The 24,757-nt window shown below is 46.9% G+C and overlaps 2 protein-coding genes across 2 annotated transcripts; one reads left to right on the forward strand and one right to left on the reverse strand.

The window, feature by feature from the left end:
• Positions 1-3,593: 3,593 nt before the first annotated feature.
• neflb (neurofilament light chain b) lies at positions 3,594-8,047 on the forward strand. The gene is made up of 4 exons (XM_049002937.1): positions 3,594-4,765; positions 5,935-6,059; positions 6,497-6,816; positions 7,381-8,047. The coding sequence occupies exons 1-4, from the start codon at positions 3,701-3,703 to the stop codon at positions 7,566-7,568; spliced, it is 1,698 nt and encodes a 565-aa protein (XP_048858894.1). The 5' UTR covers positions 3,594-3,700; the 3' UTR covers positions 7,569-8,047.
• A 4,433-nt stretch (positions 8,048-12,480) lies between these two features.
• LOC125726511 (neurofilament medium polypeptide-like) lies at positions 12,481-18,276 on the reverse strand. Its single transcript, XM_049002926.1, has 3 exons — positions 17,140-18,276; positions 16,038-16,162; positions 12,481-14,911 (listed from the first exon to the last, which is right to left on the reverse strand). Exons 1-3 carry the CDS (start codon positions 18,175-18,177, stop codon positions 13,324-13,326), a joined length of 2,751 nt encoding a protein of 916 aa, XP_048858883.1. The 5' UTR covers positions 18,178-18,276; the 3' UTR covers positions 12,481-13,323.
• Positions 18,277-24,757: the final 6,481 nt, after the last annotated feature.

Genomic DNA, 24,757 nt, shown 5'->3' on the forward strand with positions numbered 1-24,757 from the left:
CTGGAGTTCGGATCAGAACCGAGAAGACAGCACTGCAATCCAGCTGCTGTGACCCACTTTGCCAACAACTGAATGAATCCAGAGGTTATTAACTGGGAAGCGGCCTAATGGCAAGTGTGGCAGATCCTTCTGCAATATACTTTATGCTGCCATTAACCCCCCCCCCCCCTGCAGCTAACATCCATCTACTACTTAGACACATTGAAAACATCGGTATCAGAACTTAGACCTGAAATCCTGCTCCAGCAGGATAATCGAACATAGTATGAGACACACTATTATAAGTACGGTTTATGGTTTGCATTTGAAACTTTCTTTTGTGGCCTTTCAATACAAATTGTAACGAATGTCTGATTTACCGTGAGTATCATCCATACATCCATTTTCCAAACTGCTTATCCTACTGGGTCGCGGGGGGTCCGGAGCCTATCCCAGCAGCAATTGGCACGAGGCAGGGAATAACCCAGGATGGGGGGGCCAGCCCATCGCAGGGCACACTCACACACCATCCACTCACACATGCACACCTACGGGCAATTTAGCATTGTTAACCAGTGCCTTATCTGATTCCTTTTGTCCACCCTGACTTGAAATACTACCCTGCTGTACAGCTATATATTCTGAGACTCAATAAAAGTCATACTGATGGTGACATGGGATTTGAACCAACAACCTTCATCCAGTTCATAATTAATCACAGTACTAATGGTGTATTGGATTGGCATTACTTATAGGGCAGTGTTTCTCCTCAGGGACCCTCAGATAGTCCACAATTTTGCTCCTTCACAGCTCCCAGTAAATGTCTGGGGGTCTCTGAGGACCAGACTGGGAAACTCTGCTCTGTTCACGTGAACATCATCAGTTCACCACAGTTGACACCCCCCCCCCCAATAATGCTGGGTAGGCATTTTCATACTAGAGGTGTCACCACATGTACGAAATTCATCTGGATGGGGTTGGCTTGGGGATCACGTGGCCTCTTGGGAGTTTCAGTGGAACGCGTGTGCGGAAACAGTGTGGGTTGCACGCCCTACTGTTCAGATGCAGATTTAATAAACACCTTTAAAGATGGAGATGAGTCATGACTTTGTTTTAGCATGGATATCTGAGCACACAGCCCTGCTGGCATACCATTTACACCGGAGAGAAACCCTGCTTTTCCCAGGCGTCTGCCAGCCTGCTGGGCCGCAGTATCCCGTCAGGTGATCTGCGCTTTATGGGTTTCAGGCCGGTAGCTCACGCTGTCATCTCTGACGATTTAACGGCTGATCCGCGCAGCCAAGCACCTGGGGCTTTGTGCAGAAGAAGTCGCTCTCCGTGCCCAATACTGGACGACACCCTCCGTTTGCTCACAAAGAGACTTACGTCTTTGCCTGACCGCTCATTAATTTGATGACCGCACCGTTCGGACTGAGACTCATTAAGAGTCAGCTCACGCCGCTCATCACTGGGGATAGCGAGCCTGTTTCAGTGCAGCTCGATCTGTGTCATCGTGCTACAGAGGGAATCCAGTCTCCTGAATGAGTGTTAAGTCTTCATGTTTTTGTATAGCAATTTCTCCAAGGGGAGAGACCCCCCCCCCCCCCAATGCTAAGGCAGGAAGGACAAATAACATGCCTGCTGTAGAAAAAAAAAACATTTTAAGGGAATCATATATCTATACAATGAATGAACTCGAATATCCAACAGGGATCCTTCAGTGACCCAAGCTCGGTAGTCCTGTAGATTTATAAATGGCTTCTGTCTAGTGATATTAAAGCAACATGCCTCAGAAGCTGTGAAACTTGCAAATTAAAGAGTATGTGAGTTTGGGAGAGAAGACCTCCATGACCATTAGAGGGAGCCATAGATGAGTCATGCGGTTGCAAGGGTTCAATAAGGCCACTCTGGGGTTATGCCAAAACGAAGATGCATGTTGGGTGATGGGAGGCTTTAAGTTCATCTCTGAGAAAGTATTTGCCCTGATTGAAAGAGAAATAGAGAGAGAGGGTGAAGGAGAGACAGAGAGAGCGAGGGAGAGAGAGAGAGAGATCTGGTGCAGGAAAGCTGAAAGGGAATCTATTTCCGACTTCTGAGAGCAGCGACACCACCAGAATCTCCTCTTCATCGCGATTCCATTCTGCCACAGACAGCAACACAGCTATTTAAATTCTGCGGGTGCCCTCAGCTCTCTGATTATAACGATGTTAATGTAACAGTGCCGCCGTCCCATGGTGGGTGGGGGGTGGAGTGATGGCAGACAGATCTGAGTGCGATGCTTGTAGCTTCTGTAACCTGAATAGAGAGACGGAGAAAGAAAGAGGGAGGGGTGAAGAATAAGGTCTGGCTTCAAGGTCAGACAGGCTTCGTACTCCCCAGTGTGCCGTGGTAACAGCAGATTTCAGAATCAAACTTTATCGCACTTTACTGACAATGTGAGGAATTTCCCACCCTTAGAAGAATAGAATAGAACAGAATTTTTTATTGTCATTGAACATGTACAACAAAACTCTGTGTTCTTCCCACCAAGGCTACAAAAGATGAATGAAATGATGAATCAAAGTGCAGTAGGGCATCACATATTCTTTTAGGGGCAATAAGCAGTGAAGATTCTTTTAAATTTGCAGCAGTTATATAAGTATCATCAGCACTATAGACAGTTGTTTATATTTTTCTGTTGCACCATTCCTGCAGACGTGACACTCACAGAACACTCCTTCGCACTCAACATAGCTTAACTGCACTGAAATCTACCCATGCACAGATTTGTGACATAGTGGAAGGGGTGCTATCTTGTTTGGTTAAGAATGTAAGGAATTTTAGCATCAGTGCAGTAGTAGTATAAAGTAGGATTGTGTCAATAAAGCACCCCGTTAACCTGGTTGGGGGGGGGGGGGGGCACCCATCTTCTGGCTGCGGTGCCAAATCCAGAAAACAAGGGCAAACACTGCCTCAGGCGCCTTAGAAGAACATGAGCGGCGATCGACTGTGGCTCTGAAGCCAGGCCACATCCTGCAAATGTGGAGAGCGCAGACATGGAGGGCTTTGTGGTGGCGCAGTGACCACCTCCGGCCAGAGATGGCAGTGCTGAGTCATTATCGGCAGGCGGCTGCTGCAGTGGCCTGCTCCCTGTCTCCGCAGTGCAGAATTCCAGCTCTGGCAAAGACCATCATCCCCATCCTTATGGAAATGCACCGCCTTGTTTTTTTTTGGCACATTTTGCCAGGGTAGTGTTTTGATATATGTTCCTCAAACACATCCCTGTCTCTAACAACCAAATAATGTTTCACCTGTCATAATTGCATCACATGCAGACTTTATGTAAAAGGGATGTAAGTTAACTATAAGACCTGGAGAACAAAGTATCTGTAAATGACTTTTATTGCAATATATCGGTCCTGGGAGGTAACTGAGAGACACCATAGGATAGGGAAAGCATTTCCTGGCTGAAAATGATTGTGTTTTTCCTCCAGCACCCCACACCCATCTCTCTCTCTCTCTCTCTCTCTCTCCCTCCCTCCCTCCTCTTTCTCCCACCTTCTCACGACCAGAGCAGCAGCAGCCTGCTGCCATCGATCTGCGCTGTCAGTCATCCCAAAATCGCCTGCGTCAGAGGTCTCGCCGGTGGGTATAAAAGGAGGGCAGAGTTGCAGCGGTGGCCAGCTTGGGGACACTCAGCAGAGCCTCACACCCCACACAGGGCCCCTCAGCACTAAGCACCATGACTTCCGTCGGCTACGATCCCTACTTTTCCTCCTACCGGCGGCGCTACGTGGAAGCTGCCCCACGAGTGACGCTGCGTAGCAGCCCGGCCGGCGTCTGCCGGTCCACGTACTCCAGCTACTCGTCCCCGCTGCCCTCGACGATCGCTGGGCCACGGCAGCACTATGGCCGTGCCTTCTCCACCTCCACGTCAGCCTCTCTGTCCCTGCTGGGCTCCACCCCGGAGCTGGACATCAGCCAGGCGGCCCAGGTGAGCTCCGAGTTCCGGACGGTGCGGATGCAGGAGAAGGTGCAGCTGCAGGAGCTGAATGACCGCTTCGCGGGCTTCATCGAGCATGTGCGTGAGCTGGAGCAGCGCAACCGTGCGCTGGAGGCGGAGCTGCTGGCGCTGCGGAGGAGGCACGGCGAACCCAGCCGGCTGCGCGTGCTGTACGAGCAGGAAGCACGTGAGCTGCGGACCGCCGTGGAGGATGGGCGCGCTGATAACCAGGCCGCTCAGAGCCGCCGGGACCACCTGGAGGTGGAGCTGCGGGGGTTGCAGGGCCGCTATGAACAGGAGGTTCTGGCCCGCGAGGAGGCAGAGGCCCAGCTGCTGGAGGCCCGCCGGGGCGCGGATGAGGCGGCGCTGGCCCGCGTGGAGCTCGAGAAGCGCGTCGACGCCCTGCTGGAGGAGCTGGCCTTCCTGAAGCGCATCCATGAGGGCGAGATCGCCGAGCTGCAGGTGCAGGCGCAGTACAGCTCGCAGGTGTCCGTGCAGTCGGAGGTGGCCGGACCTGACCTGTCAGCCGCCCTGCGTGACATCCGCGCCCAGTACGAGCGGCTGGCGCAGCGCAACATGCAGTCGGCTGAGGACTGGTTCCGCAGCAAAATGAGCGCCATGGCGGAGAATGCGGCGCGCCACAGCGACGACATCCGCAGTGTCCGCGACGAGGCTGGTGAGTACCGCCGCCTCATCAAGGAGTGCAACCTTGAGATCGAGGCATGCCGTGGGGCCAACCACTCCTTGGAGAAGCAGCTGCAGGACATCGAGGAGAAGCAGAGCGCCGAGATCGCTGCCATGCAGGTCAGTGTCCACTCTGTATCTTACTCAACCCTAACTGCCCCCCAAGTGCCCTTTCCTGTTCCTTAACTCTGACCCCTGAATGCCCAAACCCTAACTGAACCACAACACTGTCCCCTAAGTGTCCCTATCTTTCCTCCGTAAGCGAATCCTAGTTTTATTCCTTAAGGGCATTTTCTTGCTCCCTCAGTGCACTCCGCTGTTCCCTATGTGTACTCTCCTGTTCCCTAAGTGAACCTTAATCATGTTCCCTCACTAAACCCTAACCCAATTCTCTCTTTACAACCTTTTTGGTCTGTTAGTGAGCCCTAACATTACGTCATATCAGACCAGACCACTAATTTTGAACCTTTGGCCTCCCATCCGCAACTGGAACACTGGGGTTAAGGTTCCCATGCAAACCAGTACCAAACGGTGTTGCCTTCATATCATATTCTGCCATGGACTGAGTTGGGCAAGTCCGTCAGGGGCTGTGTGTCATAGCGAAGATGAAATCGGACAGCGAGCAGCCCTGCGTCTGCTCTGGCGGGGAGCTCTGCAAGGGGCTCAGGTTACAATGCAGATAATGAGCACTGCATTCGCAAAACGGGGGGGCTGGGAGAGAAAATGCTGCTGTCATTGACAGATGCTGCCGTTATAGAATCTCTTCTAATCAGGCACCAAGGAAATGTTACTTCTCTATGCACCGGCTTCTGTCCATTGATAATACTGAACATGGAAACCAGGATGATCCTTTATATTTTACTGTGGAGATGTAGACTCCAGCCCCGAATCTGGGGTTGCGGATTTCAGTCCTTTTTCAGTCCTGTTGAAATTCTAACATGCATCCGTCATGAGGCAGGAAGATTCTCAGCATCTTAGAACTGAAGCAAACGCACGTTTGCGATCGTCTGCTAATCACAGTCTGTTAAACACCTTAAACAAGTCATAAGGACTCTGTGAGGAGAGGCGCAACATTGGATGATAACGTTCTCACAAGAGTCACTCCATGAAGGTCATGACCGTCACGAGTCACATCTGTTCAAGCAGGCAGGTAGGATGGGAGCGATAGCATCTAGTGGAGGTGTAGTTCCTTTGTTTGGTTTGTGGTGTGTCTGGGCAGGAACTCGGGGTCACTGAAGGGCAAAGGGCTCCAAAGACACCCGTCAGATGTGGTGGTCTTATCCTGACAGGAGGCGATCAACCACCTGGAGAACGAGCTGAGTGCCACCAAGAATGAGATGGCCCGCTACCTGAAGGAGTATCAGGATCTACTCAACGTCAAGATGGCGCTGGACATCGAGATCGCGGCCTACAGGTGCGTGACCAGGCATTCTCACAGGAGACGAAAATCCCCAGCCCACAAATTAGCCTTAATGGCTAAGCGAGCACAGCAGGCGATAGCTGACAACACGCTGATAAAAACACGCTGTGCCTTCTCCACAAATACGGCCTCGTTATCACAGGCAATGATCATATTAATATTACAGCTGTCCCTAATGGTGATTGAAATTTGTGATAGCAAATCTAACTATATATAATGATAACTATACTACTTCTGTGTCACCCACCACCTACATTTGCTTCTATGGAATATTCCTTGCTGGTTTTACAACACACCCATGTAAAGTGTGTTAGGGTGACACCGTTTTGAAATTTTTATATGAAAATAAATTCAACTGAATCGGTATGGCTGTTGCCTGAGTACTAAACCCAATTTCTGTATTTCTCTCGCCTAACCTAACATTCACTTAGGAAACTTCTGGAAGGAGAGGAGACCCGCTTCAGTGTGGGCATGGGGGGCGGCATGCAGAGCGTCTTTTCCCAGAGCGTGTCGGCCATACCCTCCTTCGGCCGCTCCGTGTTCTCCCTGCAGTCCAGCGTCAGCTCTGGCGCCCCCTACATGCTGAGCTCACGCCTGCTCAGCTCCTGCTTCTCCTCCTCCGATGAGATGGTCATCTCTGCCAGCCAGGCCCAGCGTGCAGAGGCTGCCCCCCCTGCAGAAGAGGAAGAGGAGGAGGCAGAGGATGAGAAAAAGGAAGACGAAGCAGAGGAAGGGCAGGAGGGAGAGGAAGGTCAGTATTAAGCAGAATGTCACACGCAGCAGAAGGTCGTAAACTAGCCGATCATACAGTCTTATGAAGCTAAACAGGGTCAAATGGTACAAATAGTACAAATGTTACAGTTACAAATCAGTGTTTCCCAATCCAGTCCTCAGGGACGCTCAGACAGTCCACATTTTTGCTCCCTCCCAGCTTCCAGCCAATGAAGAACTGAATACCTGGCATGGGTGTGTTGGGAGCCAGGAGAGAGCAAAAATGTGGACTGTCTTGTAGTCCCTTAGGACTGGGTTGGGAAACACTTATAGATCACGCAGCGGGTAAAACACACTCAAAACGCAGCACAAATCTGGAATGCAAGCTTCTGTTGTAGTTTTAAGTGGGTCGTAATCATATTTATTCATTATATAATGTCATAGAATGTCTTATGTTAAGGTGAAGTATTAATCATGGAAGACACATCAGCTAATATCTGGTGGCAAAATGAGAGTTTGTGACACAATGGACTCCAGACACTGTGTCACCACTGTAGTCTTAACAGGGTCACTGCGTTCAACTGGCTGTGCTACACCCTGACAGGCAGCGAAAAGGGTGAAGGCAAAGACGAGGAGGAGGGGGAGGAGGAAGCCGGAGAAGGAGAAGGCGACGAGGGCGAGACAGAAGATGCCGAGAAGGAGGAAGGGAAGGAGGAGAATGGAGAAGCGGCCGGAGAAGACGAAGGGAAAGAAGCGAAGGTTGACAAGCCAGGGAAGACAGAGAAGGATTAAGCAGGAGGTCGTGTAGACCAGTCATTCTCAACCCAGTCCTCGGAAATGTCGGACGGTCCACGTTTTTGCTCCCTGCCGATCTGGGAAGGAGCGAAAACGTGGACTGTCTGAGAGTCCCCGAGGACCGGGTTGGGAATCACTGCTGTATACACGGGACAATCCTCCCTCCAGCAAGAAAAAAAACAGCTGTCCGAGAATCCAATTCACACGTGTGCTAAAAACTGAGGTGCTCCATTTAAGGTCTATGTGATGTTTGCTAATCGAGCAGTGGGCATGGTGAGCGTGTGAGAGAGGTCAGTGTCCTGTCAGTGTCCTGTCAGTGTCCTGCCGGGGGAAGGGAGGGCATAACGTGCTTTGAATATGTCACCACAATTTGCCTATTAAACACAACTGTGTTTGATGTACAACTGTATCAAAATGCCTTAGTCAAATGCTTCCACTAACAACCTGTCATGTACGGAACACAAATAAAAACAAATACCTGCTGACTGACTTTCTTTTGCAAATATATGTACATGCAGGCAACAGAAGAAAACGTGACAATTTAAGGAGAGACAGGAGTTCCGATTACATTTTGATATGTCACATTTAGGATTAATCTTTCGCTACAATTTAACCTTGGTTTTAATGCAGCTACAAATTCCCAATAAAAATTCACCCAGAATGAATATTTTGATGTCGCACATCTTGCACAATGTCCTAGGAGAAAATGGCACACAATTCCCAGCATGCTCTGGGTTCCTGGCCTTCCTAACCATAGCTCTGTAAAGACCACCCAAGACGGACATTTTGAATGAGAAATGTGAAATTATAGGCCCTGTCTAGAGATGTGCTTAAATCAAAGCTACATCACATTGAAGTAACGGACTGAGAAATATTTTCATTCATTCGGTAATACGTTCCGAGCTCAAATTGCAAGCCTGTAAACTTTTTTTTCTCAATACAGGAGATCTCAAGAGCCCCTGGTGGCAGTTTGCCATCATGTAACATCACCATTAATCTTCTTTGTTTGGTTTCCAATCCGTTTACGGGGGAAACATATTGAGCTGTAAATCTGATGACTTTATATTGAGCTGTCGCCCACTCCCTGTCGCGGTGTAAGTGCTTAAAGCTACAGAAAGCGGTATGAAGCAGGCGCGGTCTTATCCAGGACAGCAGAAAGAGCTAGCGCTTTTCCGGATAGCGGCGCATGAACCTTCTGTGGCGGCATTCTTGCTTGCTGACATTTTATAGTCACGACATTGCCAACAACGCGATAATTCCTCTAATTCCCTGCTGACTAGACCGTAATATTGGCGAGTTTGAATTCTCTAATGGAGGTCGCTTTGGACTTAAGCGGACCTGAACCCTTTGAGGAGGGGTCTTTTTTGGGGATGAAAGCTGCACATTATTTTTATGGGTATTGTTAACTTCATCTTCAGCAGCTGCTTGGTGGGTGGGGGGGGGGTGGGTGGGGTTAATGTTGCAGACTCAGTAATGGGTGTCAGCACCGATAGTCCCACGGGCTTCACGCCTGACCGCTGGTGACATCTGAGACGTCTTGGTGCTTAACCCTCCTCGACAGCTGAGTTTATGCTTCCGCAAAGGCTGTGATGGATGTAGGGATGCTTTGCTGGAGCTTGCGTGTTTAATGGCCGACTAAGGAAACAATGCCCTTACATCTTCGGGGGGGGGGGGGGGGGGGGGGGAGAGCTGTGCAGAGACCAGGCTGTTAGCTGGGGAGGACAAGTATATGAGCTTAGAACTTGCTTCTACAGCGGAAGGTTGTGTGCCGAGATCCTAGGATTCACCTTTTGTTTTGAAACATTAAGCATGGTACAGTTGCTTTATTGCTAATTATATATAGATGTAAAAACGTTGGAAAGTCATGAAGTCCTAGTAGGGTAACTTCTCATGTACCCTGTTCGATGGTCAAGCCAAATTTACCCAGGAAAATGCATAGAAATTTAAGGTCTGTGCATCTAACCGGACGACTGCAGCGGTTGAGCGCCAGCGTGGAGCCTCTGCATGCAGACAGCGTGTCCGTCCCCATCAGCACATCGCTCTGGAATCGGCGCTGAGAGACGGCAGCCGAAGCAGAACGCGGTCAAGAGCATCGACCGTTAGCCGATGAATCCCGTCCGCCAGCTGGCAGGCGGGAGGCTCAGCGCCTGACCCCCCCGAGGTGACCCTTTCCATGGCAATATCTCTAAGTGCTTGCGGCTGGGAGTGACCCTGCACCCCCAGTCCACCTTAAGATGGCAAAACTGGATGGGGGCCGAGGGGGGGCACATTGATTTGCTCCATGCGCTCAGGCTGCCATTGAGTGGGGGAGGACGTTTGCTGACTGGCTATCGCTGGCATCGCACGGTCTCGGGGCTTTGCCCACCCTACTTGCTCTTGCATTATTCAGTGGTTCTGCAGACGTCTCTGGCTAAGGTTACTTTGCTCAAGGGTGCATTATCCTGGTCCCCATTTAGCGCCGCCTTACCGTTACAATAACTCACCTTCATGGGTAGAAGCTGCCCTGATGGTGCTCGGCCGGCCCGCTTAATGGGGGCCTGACCTCCTATCATGGAGCTTCTGTCCCCTTCTGCCTCATGGTGGGATGTTGAATGAGCGTCAGAGCAGAACCATGGCCAAACATTGATTAACATTCAGCAAAATAACCGGAAGAGTCAAGCTCATCTGCTACCTTATAGGGTGATGATAATGTACTCAGTGCAGAGGGCTGGGCGCCCGAGGAAAGTGTTGCTTTCAGCTAAATCTGCATTGTCATGTCAGCTTTGCATTCCTGAGACATCAGCCCAGAAATCTTGCTCTCGGTGCTAATTGTTCAGTCACTGATAAGGCAGAATGATCATCGAGCTGAGGCTGCAGTTTTGTGACCATTTGATTACTGAGCAGTAAATATATAAAGGCAACATTAGTGAAGGGTTCTTAAGCATATCAGGAAACCCGCCATAACATCTTGATTGTGTTTCACATGCTGGTTGCTTGATATTGACTTTTTAGCATGTTGTTGATTGTTATGAGACTACATCCACCAAGTGACAGGAACGTAGCAACAACATGGCTGCTGTAAAAAGGCTTAAACTATATATAAAAAAACGTTTATTTATATGGTCTTTCTATATTGCGGATTTTCACCTATCGCTGATGGGTCTGGAACGTAACTTCCGCGATAGGCGGGGGAGCACTTTATGTGCAAAATACATAATGTTAAGTGTTACATTTTTTCAAATTTTTCCCCAAGGAATGGGCTCAAAACATCAGCTGATACTATTGCAGTGCGGCTCCCAACGGCATTAAATTAATGCAGCGTATATGAAATGAGCCGAACAAAGCAGAATAAACCAAGAAAAATCTAATTAGCTAATGCTAACACAGGGCAGCTGCCATCAGCGAAAATTAAAGGTGGAATTAATTTTTAAAAGGAACGGTGGTGTCCTCACCTATCAGCATTATGAGTTTGAATCCCACCAGCGGAGTTTATATTCTCAACCCATTTTCACACTTCAGGGTCCAAAACATTTCACAATTTAACTGCCATCTCCAAATTGCCTACTGCGTGTGCCAGTGGTCCCTGAAGCTGGTACTGGAAACCCATACTGGGAGCGGTTCCGAGGATAGTGCTTCCTGGGATAGGATCGGTGTCCTGGATAAGTGATGGGAAGATGGGTGGATTATTTTTAAATGTATTAAACATCGATTAGTAAACCATTTATCATATGCAGAAATCTCTCTTAAATGTTTGTTCTATTCTGATGTAAAAGTTAAGCGATCCTTGTTATTTACAAACAGAAGAAATAACATTGAGTTAAACCTGTAAGAGAATATAATGCAAATCCAGGAAAAAAGCCAAGAACAAAAGTGGGGCACCTCGTACAGAACACGCCAGATGACAGAACTCTGCGGAAATCTCAGCACAATCGGTCTGGGCAAGTGGATCCTGTGCAGATTTGCTCAAGAAACAAATACAGTGATGGCTCGGTCTATATACAATGACTTATATGCCACAATTGATTGTTATTTTTTGGATGACAAGCTTTTTTCAATTTGCAAGCATAATGCTATGGAAAGGGGGCGGCATGGTGGTGCAGTGGTTAGCACTGTTTCCTTGCACCCCTGGGACCCAGGTTTGAGTCTCCACCTGGGTCACATGTGTGCGGAGTTTGCATGTTCTCCCCATGTCGTCGTGGGGTTTCCTTCAGGTACTCCGGTTTCCCCCCACAGTCCAAAAACATGCTAAGGCTAATTGGACTTGCTAAATTGCCCGTAGGAATGCATGTGTGAGTGAATGGTGTGTGAGTGTGCCCTGCGATGGGCTGGCCCCCCATCCTGGGTTGTTCCCTGCCTCGTGCCCATTGCTTCCAGGATAGGCTCCAGAACCCCCGCGACCCAGTAGGATAAGTGGTTTGGAAAATGGATGGATGCTATTATAAATCTATAAGGAAATGGATGAGGCATTATAGCTGAATGACACGTCAGCTCATTTCCCCTCTGATATATTCATTCACTGGGGGTGATTCACAGACTCACTGGGGGAAGATTATTAACACGTACAACAATCCAATGTAATTTTTACATGCTGAATGTCAGTGGTCCAGATTACATAATAAAAAGTGATCATCTGATAAGTAATTTTTTTTAATGCCAAACTATATCTTGTATAGTGGTTTAACAAAAATGACGATTGTGATGCTGTTTAATTGTTTGAGTTTGTTCAAGTCATCAACTTAAGAGAGAGTGATAAACAGAGATGGATAATTAGACCGGTTCTTGTCTTCCTGATGCATAGTTTGTACTTATTCATATTTACAGCCAGGACTTCAAACAATAACTGTGACCTTAATGCTTTAATCATTTATCAATGGAAGAAGAAGAAGAGACGATATTGTGGTGAAGACAATAACGGGACCACACACAGGGATGATTGTGAGTCATTTCGATTGACGTTTATTGAGCAAATGCCATTGAGAAACTGTCAATGAAACTTTGAAATGGGTGGTATACGTTAGCACCTTAATTGAATTCACTCCGGAGTGAGGGTCATTCATATGCGTCAGCGTTTCTCGTTGCTTAAATGTACATTTTATTCTTTAATGTAGTCATGAGGTAAAGTGAACAGACAATGATAAACTGCATTTTTAAGGCTAGGAGCGTTTGATTTTTTCCTGTCATTAGTTGCTTCGGTTTGTCTCAGACTGATACTACACTGCAATCGTCATGTGCCCTTGTAACAATACGGTCATTACAGTAACCATCACCATTGCTAAATATTTTTGGCTCAGTTAAGTCTTTGCATATGTTGACTAAATTCAGCTATAACAGGAACCAACCACCCCCCCACCCCCCAAGTTTTTCCTGCCCCCACTCTGGACAGCACAGCTCAATTCAGATGCATCTGTCACACTGGAAAAATCCTCACCCACACGCACACGCACAGACATACACGCACACACACACTGCTTGCGTGCGCACACTTGTAATGCTGGAATTGGCCCTGCTGCGGTGTTGGGGGGGGGAGGGGTGTACCTCTTTGACAATTGCATGCAGTATCCCCCACCCCCATATATTGCACAAAGATAATAAAAGGACTCCCCCTTCAGAAATCCCTCGTTAGCGGCACAGGGCAGAGCCCATTGAAAGCTATCACTCGTCATGCACTTTTGTTCAGCGTGTTGTACCTTATGGCTTTCGCTACGTATTTTAATATGCTCTCGGTCAGGCGTTAAAGGCGGGCACTCGTTCTCTCCGTGGTGGGACAGTACCCTCACTGCGTTTCAGTGACCTGCTTCACCTCCTGCTTGGTGATCTTTTCTACTTTCTTGGTGGAGGCTACTTCCTGCTGGAGCATGTCTTCCTTCTTCGTCGTCTCGGTGACTGTGACCGACGTGGTGACATGCTTGGCTCCACCCTCGCCATTGGTGACAGTCTCCACCCTTTCGGTGATGACGACCTTCTGCTTACCGCCATCGCTGGTGGGGCTCTTGTCTGTGCCATTGGTCACCACTTCTGTTCCGGCTTTTTTCTCATCCTTTTCAACTGTGCCATTGACAGCTATATCTTCCTTTTCAACTGCCTTTCCTGCCTTTTCATCTTTATCTTCTGAATCACTCTTCTTATCTTCCTTAACTTCTGAATCACTCTTCTTGTCTTCCTTAACTTCTGAATCACTCTTCTTATCTTCCTTAACTTCTGAATCACTCTTCTTATCTTCCTTAACTTCTGAATCACTCTTCTTATCTTCCTTAACTTCTGAATCACTCTTCTTGTCTTCCTTAACTTCTGAATCACTCTTCTTCTCTTCCTTAACTTCTGAATCACTCTTCTTATCTTCTGAATCACCCTTCTTATCTTCCTTAACTTCTGATTCACTCTTCTTATCTTCTTTAACTTCTGCAATGCTCTTCTTGTCTTCCTTGCCTTCTGGTTCACTCATCTTATCTTCCTTTGCTTCCACTTTGGGAGCCTCACTCTTGGCTACAGGCTCCTCTGTTTTCTCTTCCTTTGCCTTCTTATCTGTTTCATCCTTTTCCTTAATATCTTCATCTGCTTTGTCTTGATGTTCCTCTTTCTCTTCTTCACTTGTAGCTTCTTTGCCATTTTCTGTGTCTGCATCTTCTTTGGCATCACTCTTCTGGTCCCCCTCATCCTCTTCTACTTTTTGCTCCTTCTCTCCTCCTTTTTCCTTCTCCTCTACAGTGCTCTCCTCCTTCTCTTCCTTTGCTTTTTCAGGTGTGGCTTCTGATTTGGTGGCTTTTGTGGACAACACTGTCTCCTCCACCACAGACTCTTCATCATCCCCTTCCTTCTGTTCCTCCTCCTCTCCACCCTCTGTCTCTTCCTGGTCCTCCTCCGCCTCTTCTTCCCCCTCCTTGGAATCTTCATCCTCTCCCTCCTTTTCTGCTTCATCTCCAGTTTCACCTTCTCCTTGCTTGTCCTCTTCCCCTTCCTCTTCCTTTTCCTGCTCCTCCTCCGGTGGGCTAGAGCTCACTGCAGCTTGGGTGGTGGCCACCACCTCTTCTTCCTCTGCTGCTTCCTCCTCCTCCTCTGCTGCTGCCTGTTCCTCTTCTTTCTCCTGCTCTTCATCCTCTTTGTCTTCACCAGCCTCCTCCTCCTGCTCAGCAGACAGCTCCTCCGCAGCCTGGGCCAGAACTTCATCCATGTCCTTCTCGTCTTCCACACGGGTCTCCTCTATGATCTCCTCCACAAACTTGTGCTGCACTTTCAGCTTGGGGGCTTCAGCCTTGGCCTTAGGGACCTTGCTGGGTGTGACCGGGTGACGATATGGGAACGAGGGGCTCGTGATGCCACCAGAGAAACTACTGAAGCGAGTCTCCTCCCCTTCTAGAAGTTTCCTAAGAAAAACGAGAGGGCAAAACCAAAGAAACTCGTTTTTAAATCACGTACGTCAGTTGTTTTCAAATCAATAGTAAATGTGTAATGTTCACATTTAATTTCTATATTTAAAAACTTTATTATATGAAGTAATAACTTTATTATTATACATTTATTCAAGGTTGATATACACCAGGTTTCAGTAAGTGATTACACTTTGTATGCCAATTCATTTCATAATGTAATTCCGATTATGCAACTCAATATGAGTTTCAATTATGCAATTTTCATTTTGATACTGAGTATGAATTTCCTGAGTTAGTCAAAAGCAAAGAAATGCATTTTATTAATTATTATTGTTAATGAGCATCTAAATATTTATTACAAATGCATATTCATTGTTATTTAAAATGTGTCTCGGTTACAAGCAATAAGTGGAATATAATTACCTTAACTTTTTTTTTAGTTCTCTAACAGAAATAAGTAATTACAGTTCTAACAACCAGAAAATTGAGCGGTTATGACGCTGCAAAGACCGCGATCAGCGTACTGATTAGGTGTATGGATTTATGACCGCAGACGTGGGCTACACCCTGAAGATTTCGGAACAAAAAAAACAGGAAATCCGCATATATACGTGCATGCTCATAAATGCTGTGCGGGTGGGGTTTGATAAATAATTTACTAAAATTAATGAAATCATCAAACGCCACAGGTAAATCAGACAGAAAGGATTTTAGACTATACTTTCCGAAATAATCTGTAATATTGTGAGGCATACCGTTTAGTAGCATCGTGGTCCCCAGTGGCGGCGCCAGGGTCGGGCTAGTGAAGCTTAAGAGCCGAATGTTTTAGAAAACCCACGAATCTTTTTAAATCATGTTTTGTTCGTTATATGTATAATATGGGATTAGTTGTCATTAAACACCAAAATCATTTCCGCGATGGGCATGGAACTAATGTGTCTTGAACGGAACAGACGGACAGAATTTAATCCTATATACTTTAAATCTTGAATTCCGATTCATCGACATGGTTCTGGGCAAAAGCCCCGCATCTCTCCTAAACCTAGAACGGCCTCTGGTGGCTACAACTAAAATCCGATATTCTCTATGAGTTCTGTAAGATCACTGCTGCTTGTCTGACCTGTACGCCGCGATCTCGATATCCAGAGCCATCTTGACGTTGAGCAGATCCTGGTACTCTCTCAGGTGCCGGGTCATCTCCCATTTCGTGCCCTTCAGCTCGTTGTCCAGCTGGTGAATCGTTTCCTGATTGGAAGCAAGGTGAAAGCAAGGGCAAACGAACTAAGCATTATTCTTTGAGAAACAGTACAGTCGAACACGCCAGTAAGAAGCATCAGTAGGCTATACATTGGTGTAAATGCATGCTTAATATGAATTTCAAAAACATTAACTTCTCATATCTTTCTGTATCAGTGCAGTTGTAAAGTTGTTTGTACATATAGGTTATACATTGCTGTTATTACTGTTATTATTATTAATATTATTATTTGTTTGTTTGTTGTTTGTTTGTTTGATTGATCTGGTGTTATTCCTAATCGATAACAGCCTGTCCAAATCCCTGTAAGCGTTATTCAAAAATGACTGCGGCAGTTTCGCTTTAATCCCAAGCGTCCTAAAGCTGGGATATAACGTCTAAGAACGTCTAATGTCTAATGTAATCATTCTGTGCGCCTTATTCAGCAAACAAATTCAAAGTCTGTAGCCTATAACAATAGAAAAATCAATTTCATGCGCAACTTTAAAATTCCATACATCTGATCACTCCTCAATAACGAATCTCAAAATGCTACAAAGCAGCCCCCCCCCCCCGCAAGTGCGTTTTTCTGGTAGCACTACTTAAAATGATGCACAGATTGCAGTCACTTAAAATAAAACATCAGTTATTAAGAGAATCATAAGTGCACATTAGGTCTTATATTTCTCTAATCTAGAAATTGTGCTTGCAAAATGACATTTACTCGATTAAACTTACTGCTGATTGTTTCGATTATTTCGATCGTCACAAAGAAAAAAAAACAAATATTTTTCAGCCATGTCTACGAACTAAGATCAACTGCAATAAATTCACAATGTAAAAAGTTACAAAAATATTTTGGAACTTTCCGTTCAATTTTGACGCATTAAGAGCTGGGCTGTTTTTTTCTCTAGTAGATGCTGCTTAATTACATGGACAGATCAAGTATATTAAGATACGCATATATACTCCTCTAAGATTTAATTACCTGCAGACTGGCCAGATCGCCGTTATGCCGCTGTTCGATGTCAGTGAGCTGTCGTTCCAGTGACTCTTTCGTGCTACGGACGGACTCCAGCTCGATGTTCTTGGTCTGCAGCTGGCGGCGGTATTCAGCAATCTCATCCCGGGCGGTTTTGATCGCATCTTTGTTTTGTTCGGCCGCTTCGGTCAGCCTGGAGTAGCGGCTAATGAACCAGTCCTCCGCTTGCTGGAGGTTCTTAGACGAGTGACCGTCAAGTTGCGAGCGGATCTCCCGCAACGCTTCGGTGATGTCGGTCTTCAGGTAGTCTTTACGCTCCACGGTGGATTGCGACGCCTGCAGCTGCGCCAGGAGCTCAGTCACCTCTTCTTCGTGATTCCTGCGCAAGAACTCCACCTCATCTTGAAGGGATTGCACTTTTTTCTGTAGTTCAGTCTTAATCAAAGCTGAGTCATCCACGTCGCTCTTCATGCCCCGGATGGCGGCCTCGGTATCCTCCCGTACTCGGACTTCATCCTGGTAGCGCTCGGTCAGCCTCTGGATGTCCTCTTCCATGTGGTCCGCGTCCAGCTGAATCTGCGCTCGTTCGCGGTGGATTTCCTCCAGCATCGCACGCAGCTCCCTCAGTTCCTGGTCGTACACATCGCCGAGCTGGGACTGCGACACCTGCTTCTGCCGCAGCGCCTGGATCTCCGCCTCGATCTCCTTGTTCTGCTGCTCCAGAAAATGCACCTTGTCAATGTACCCGGCGAAGCGGTCGTTGAGTCCCTGGAGTTGCTCTTTCTCGTTGGAGCGCTTGAAGTCCCCATTGAGCAGGGAGGACTGGCTTAAGTCAAGGCTTTCCGAAGAGCTGAGCACCGCGGAGCCGAATGTCCGGACCACCGGAACATTAGAGGCTTTTTTGTAAGACATAGACACCGGAGACGGCATTGCACGGGATCGAAACCCAGGAGAAGGGGATGCGCTGGTGCGGCTGTAGCTTGTCCTGGAGTCCATCACCCTCCGATAAGTAGGGTTGCCTATAGAATCTAAAGTATAACTCATCGTGTAAAGCCGGTGTTGGGGACAGCGTGCTGTGAAGATGCGGAGATGCCGAAGTGTGGCTGATGGTCGGTGGGTGGCTCTCACAGCGACTGAAGCTCTGCTCACCTCGCACTTTTATACTCGCTAGCATAATCGCTAACAGAGCAAGAACATCTGATTGCTGGGCAAAGACAATCGATTCGATCGAGGGGGAGGGATTGTCCCCCTTCGACACTGTTCCCACTTCATTTCTTAGTTTCAGTGCAAGAAAACAAATTATATGATGGAGATGAAAAGAAATTAGTGAGAATCAGAAAACGAATACAAGTTGCCTCTTAGTAGCCTATGCATAAAATGTTAATAGTTTAACAACGATTCGCCAGCAACTCCAAAAAAATAGTAGTAAAATATAATCACAGCCTATGCCACATTTTGTGCTTGTTACGTTAACAGTATTAAATCTCACACCAGCGAACTTAATTGAAGAATATACGATACTAGACTTAATTCATGGTATTGCGTAGTATTATAAGGTGGCCGGACATGAAAGTTTCTAAACTAACTGCTCGTAGGTTAGTATCTGAAATGTTTCAGTATAGAATACTGAGGAATTATTAAATAATGTATATATTTATTGATGCAACATAAAAGTGTATGTGTATAGCAATAACACATTTAATAAGGTAATGCGTCATTTCGGATATCAAGACTGGGGATTTTAAAGTGGGTTCATAAGGTTCAAACTAGGTCCCATATGGCATGTGAGCTTCGCATTATAGGACAATATTTCACATTGTTTTGTTTCATTTTATTGTGCCAGTCAGAGGGCTGTGCATTAAACTGGTGCCAACGACGACCGCAAGTACAAGGAGGGCAGTAAAAAGCAAGGCCTGACCGGTGCTTTAAGTACTATTATGTAGATTATGGGCAACTCATAAGCAATCGATGCCTAATAGACGCAATTAATGGTTAATCTTAATAGCTGGTGCTTTGGCTGTAAAATATGATGTAGGAGTTATGACGTATACGACCGCAGTTTTAAATGTGGTGACTGCAAAAATCGCGGTTCAGCTGATTATACTGAAATAAGAACTTCAGCACCTGGACAGCTCACTTAAAGAAAAAGGGAGTTTCAGAGACAGCGGATGTCAATCAGGTGATTATCAACCCTAATATCTGTTATAAACCTATGTAAAAAAATAAGGCATAAACGCGTGGAAAGCACAAGGTTATGAGTAATTATAATAATGTTTCACTCCTTCGGGGCTCGTTAAACCATGCGGACGTGACGGTTTCTCAGTTCGATGTCGCTGTGCCGCCCACGCTTCACCCATCCCCGGACACCACCCTACTGCGGATCTACAGCGGCCACGATCATCTTCATGATATTTATTTATTTATTCACTGCAGAAAACAATGACACGTTCACAAGGTAGGTAGGCTACATTAAGACACAGTGGGGGATCGTCGTTAAGGGTTGTAACTTTTCAATACTATACGAAAACGAAAAAGGCATGTAGGGCTGATTACTTCTGCATTACAAGCTAGAGAATTTTAATGGTGCAGCGCTGAAGCGGTGCCCTTCTATATACATAAATAAATAAAACCGTTTAAATGACCTCATCTATTCCTTCGCTGTGATTCGGTGGAATTATTTACTTTGTAATAGTTATTTTTGTTGCAGCAATATGTTTTAAAGTCGAGTTAGCAAATGTTAATCACTAACACAAATGCAGATAATTTATCATGGAAGAAGACGGAAATTAAATTAATGCCATTTATCTTCGTCTAAACTGGCTGACAGATAATATATATTTTAAAAATATTCAATAGACTATGAAATGTCTCGTGGACGTTTGGAGTCCGGATACTCTGCTAACGCAGGCGAGTTAATGTGACTAATATAAATCCATGGATTTTATAATTTAAGAAATAAACTACATCAACATATAAATTCAAGCATAAATGAAGCTGCAATGACCGGGGTGAGGAACTGCTGATTCAAGGCATAATATTGAATCTATTAAAAAGAAAGAAAGAAAAAAACAATTTAAAAGACCGTATCTGTAAAAGGAACTACAGTTTCTCTGGCAAGAATTACACAATTAACAATAAGGATCCAAAATATCTCTAGGCAGAAGTCCAGATGTTTAACCACTACAACTGTTTTACAAATTACTTGACAAGTTTAAGTTTAGCAAAGCAAATCCCATTTCTTAGAGTGGACATTGAAGAATATAATTAGATTTTGTTCACTAAGCCATAATTTGGCACTTAAGACTGTAATAAAACAATGTTTCAACAAGGCTTAATTAATAATGAATTATTATTAAGTGATTCAGTATAAATTACACTGAAAGCAGTTAGATTAATAGACATAAATCTAACGGATCGATTCTTTACAGGGTGAAATAGCAGAATGCGTATTGAGTGTCTCCCAAGTGCTGGACAGCTTGCATGTACCTTAGGAGCCCCCAAAAAAGGTAGAGGTAGGGGTGGGGTGTGGTCGGGGTGTGATCATACGACTCAGCAGGAAGAGCCCCAAATTACAGGGGAGGAGTCTAAAGTCTGACAGTTGGCACTCTCACCTTCACGATCACATTATGAGCCTTGACAGGCGTAACGATGGACACCCTGTGTACTGTCCCCTCACACAAGGCCCCACGCGGCAGCTCACATCGTGAGCTTTGACAGGCGTAACGATGGACACCCTGTGTACTGTCCCCTCACACAAGGCCCCACGCGGCAGCTCACATCGTGAGCTTTGACAGGCGTAACGATGGACACCCTGTGTACTGTCCCCTCACACAAGGCCCCACGCGGCAGCTCACATCGTGAGCTTTGACAGGCGTAACGATGGACACCCTGTGTACTGTCCCCTCACACAAGGCCCCACGCGGCAGCTCACATCGTGAGCTTTGACAGGCGTAACGATGGACACCCTGTGTACTGTCCCCTCACACAAGGCCCCACACGGCAGCTCACATCGTGAGCTTTGACAGGCGTAACGATGGACACCCTGTGTACTGTCCCCTCACACAAGGCCCCACACGGCAGCTCACATCGTGAGCTTTGACAGGCGTAACGATGGACACCCTGTGTACTGTCCCCCTCACACAAGGCCCCACGCGGCAGCTCACATCGTGAGCTTTGACAGGCGTAACGATGGACACCCTGTGTACTGTCCCCTCACACAAGGCCCCACACGGCAGCTCACATCGTGAGCTTTGACAGGCGTAACAATGGACACCCTGTGTACTGTCCCCTCACACAAGGCCCCACGCGGCAGCTCACATCGTGAGCTTTGACAGGCGTAACGATGGACACCCTGTGTACTGTCCCCTCACACAAGGCCCCACGCGGCAGCTCACATCGTGAGCTTTGACAGGCGTAACGATGGACACCCTGTGTACTGTCCACTCACACAAGGCCCCACGCGGCAGCTCACATCGTGAGCTTTGACAGGCGTAACGATGGACACCCTGTGTACTGTCCCCTCACACAAGGCCCCACGCGGCAGCTCACATCGTGAGCTTTGACAGGCGTAACGATGGACACCCTGTGTACTGTCCCCTCACACAAGGCCCCACGCGGCAGCTCACATCGTGAGCTTTGACAGGCGTAAAGATGGACACCCTGTGTACTGTCCCCTCACACAAGGCCCCACGCGGCAGCTCACATTGTGAGCTTTGACAGGCGTAACGATGGACACCCTGTGTACTGTCCCCTCACACAAGGCCCCACACGGCAGCTCAAATACAGCTGAAACACAATCATGAATTCCCAAAAACTTCAGACAAAATTGTTGTTCATAAAACCAGGTGCATTCAACAAGAGGGTTCCAGAACCTTTGTGGGATCTAGTGTGAGGGATTTTAAATTGTTAATAATTTCATGACACTTTGTGGTGAATAAAGGGACAACAACTAACACAGTGGATAACAGGTTGAATTTCATGAGGAAAATCCAGGCTGTTGTACCTTTGAGCAATACACAGAACCAAAATTTCTTCAGAAAAAAAAAATCTTTCGCATAACCATTGAATGTATATATTTTAAGTCAGTTGCTTTGTGTTTAGCTACTTGCTCAGTAGCAACAAAAATAAATTTAAGCACATAGAATCCTATGAATGCGGATTGATATTAGCAGGGCTGTAGAGATTTTTGGCCCCATGAAAGCATATCATATTGTGCCCCCAACCCAGAGCAATCCAATTATGTTACAGATTTTTTAGGGCCCCTGTCTCTTGGGGCCCCTGGAATCGTCCTAACTATTCGCCCTGGATATCAGTATGGAGGGTTTTAATATCAACTGCACACCACTTTGCTAAAGGCTGCCACGCCCCAGGCCTTGGATACTTGGGTAATCCTGACAGTACTCTCTGCAGCCCACAGAACAAACTCACCTCTTCTACAGGCCTCAGGTGGCTGCTAAAGACAGACTGTAAAAACACACAGGGAGACAATCAATATTGCAAAGTAGCCCTGCTTTAAGGTTTCATAGCTTAATTCTTGAGGGTATAACCTTTCATTGTCTTGGCCATTAATGCAGATAGCAGCCATGTTTGCAATGACTTTCAAAGTCTACTTCAATCAACCCCCCCCACCCCCCCGCCACCTTCCCAGCCCCATACCAATAACTTTGAAGGCACTCCTGCATATAATTCATCTAATGGCTTCTGTAAAACATGCTCACGTGTCTTGGAGGGACTGGGAAAGACTTCCTTTACTGATGGAGATGAATAAGCAAAAGTGAGCTTGTGGGACAGGTATTGACGAATCGCCGCTATGTTTGGCACCTACTAATGAGAAACAAATCGCATACAGAGAGAGAGCGAGAGATGGAGAGCCTCGGAGACAGAGGGTGAGGCCGAGAGTCAAAGAGACAGAGAGAGATGGAGAGCCTCAGAGACAGAGGGTGAGCCCGAGAGTCAAAGAGACAGAGAGAGATGGAGAGCCTCAGAGACAGAGGGTGAGGCCGAGAGTCAAAGAGACAGAGAGAGATGGAGAGCCTCAGAGACAGAGGGTGAGGCCGAGAGTCAAAGAGACAGAGAGAGATGGAGAGCCTCAGAGACAGAGGGTGAGGCCGAGAGTCAAAGAGACAGAGAGAGATGGAGAGCCTCAGAGACAGAGGGTGAGGCCGAGAGTCAAAGAGACAGAGAGAGATGGAGAGCCTCGGAGACAGAGGGTGAGGCCGAGAGTCAAAGAGACAGAGAGAGAGATGGAGAGCCTCGGAGACAGAGGGTGAGGTCGAGAGTCAAAGAGACAGAGAGAGAGATGGAGAGCCTCGGAGACAGAGGGTGAGGCCGAGAGTCAAAGACACAGAGAGAGATGGAGAGCCTCGGAGACAGAGGGTGAGGCCGAGAGTCAAAGAGACAGAGAGAGATGGAGAGCCTCGGAGACAGAGGGTGAGGCCGAGAGTCAAAGAGACAGAGAGAGATGGTGAACTGCTGAACAGGATATTTGGCTTTGGCCACCAGTAGATTTCAGTCTGTTTTCCAGTAACAGTCAGCTCCATTGCTAGATGGGTGTCACTCATTTAATATGGTTCAACAATAATCAAAGGCCAAACCCAAAGCACATAAATGTGGTTTTATTTTTAATGTGCTTATCCACTTAAATCCCTGGTAATCCAAAAGTAAAATGTACATGTTTTTATGCATCAGATCAGAATCAACAGTGACTTTTAGGAGACCGTCCTGTATAGTACCTCCTAACAAATGTATTTATTTTTGTCGATAAATTAAAAAATATAGAAATAATAGGAAAAAAATGACTTGGATGAGAGAGGAAAACGAGACTGTTAGAGAGGAGCTGACTAAGTGGTCGTCGGGATCTTCAGGGAGCCTGGTGGACGAGCTCCAGATGAGGTCGGGTATGTACAGGAACAAGCTCCTGGGCTGAGGTGAGCACAGGGGGCGCTGTGCCAGGCTCGCTACGCTTGGCCTTGTTGACCGTGCCCTCAGATGCCCTCCAGTCTATTCCGCCGCCTGTGAGAGGTTGCCTGGTGGTTTGGCTGGCGTCTGCTCCGCTGCAGAGTGGCGTGGCATGCTAATGGGGGCGTGGCCTAAATCGCTGCCCCGGAGGCTCAGTTCAAACTCTGCAGCACAGTCTAAATGTAGGAGCACAGTGTTAACAGCACTCAGCGGGTCCGAATTTAATAGTGTGTTTCACTATTAAACTGAATGGGTGCATAAGATGTGCGACCTGCTTATTGAATGGAATCATTACATTTACAGGACATGAGCGCTACTGCCCCCACCTGGAGAGGCCGGGTGGATTTATTTTAGCGCAGCCATCAAGGCTTCAGATGTGTAGTAAATGTCATTTCTCAGCACAGATCAAGCTGTCTGGTGGGCCAGCAGTAAGTTACAATGCAATGAGGCAATTTGATTTGATTTATTTGACACTGTCTACTCTCGGCACTAAATTTCCATGGTGGAAATAAGCAGATATTTACATTTGCCACTGAGGTTCATTGAAAAAGAATCTAATGGGGAGAAGGAGAGCGCTGAGTAGCCTGTGAAGTGTGACACAAACCTCAAAAATAGTTTTCAATATTTAATGGAAAAATGTACACTGTAGAGGGACTGACGGATCACT

This window comes from Brienomyrus brachyistius, chromosome 2 (genome assembly GCF_023856365.1).
Source record: "Brienomyrus brachyistius isolate T26 chromosome 2, BBRACH_0.4, whole genome shotgun sequence".
Lineage (NCBI taxonomy): Eukaryota > Metazoa > Chordata > Actinopteri > Osteoglossiformes > Mormyridae > Brienomyrus > Brienomyrus brachyistius.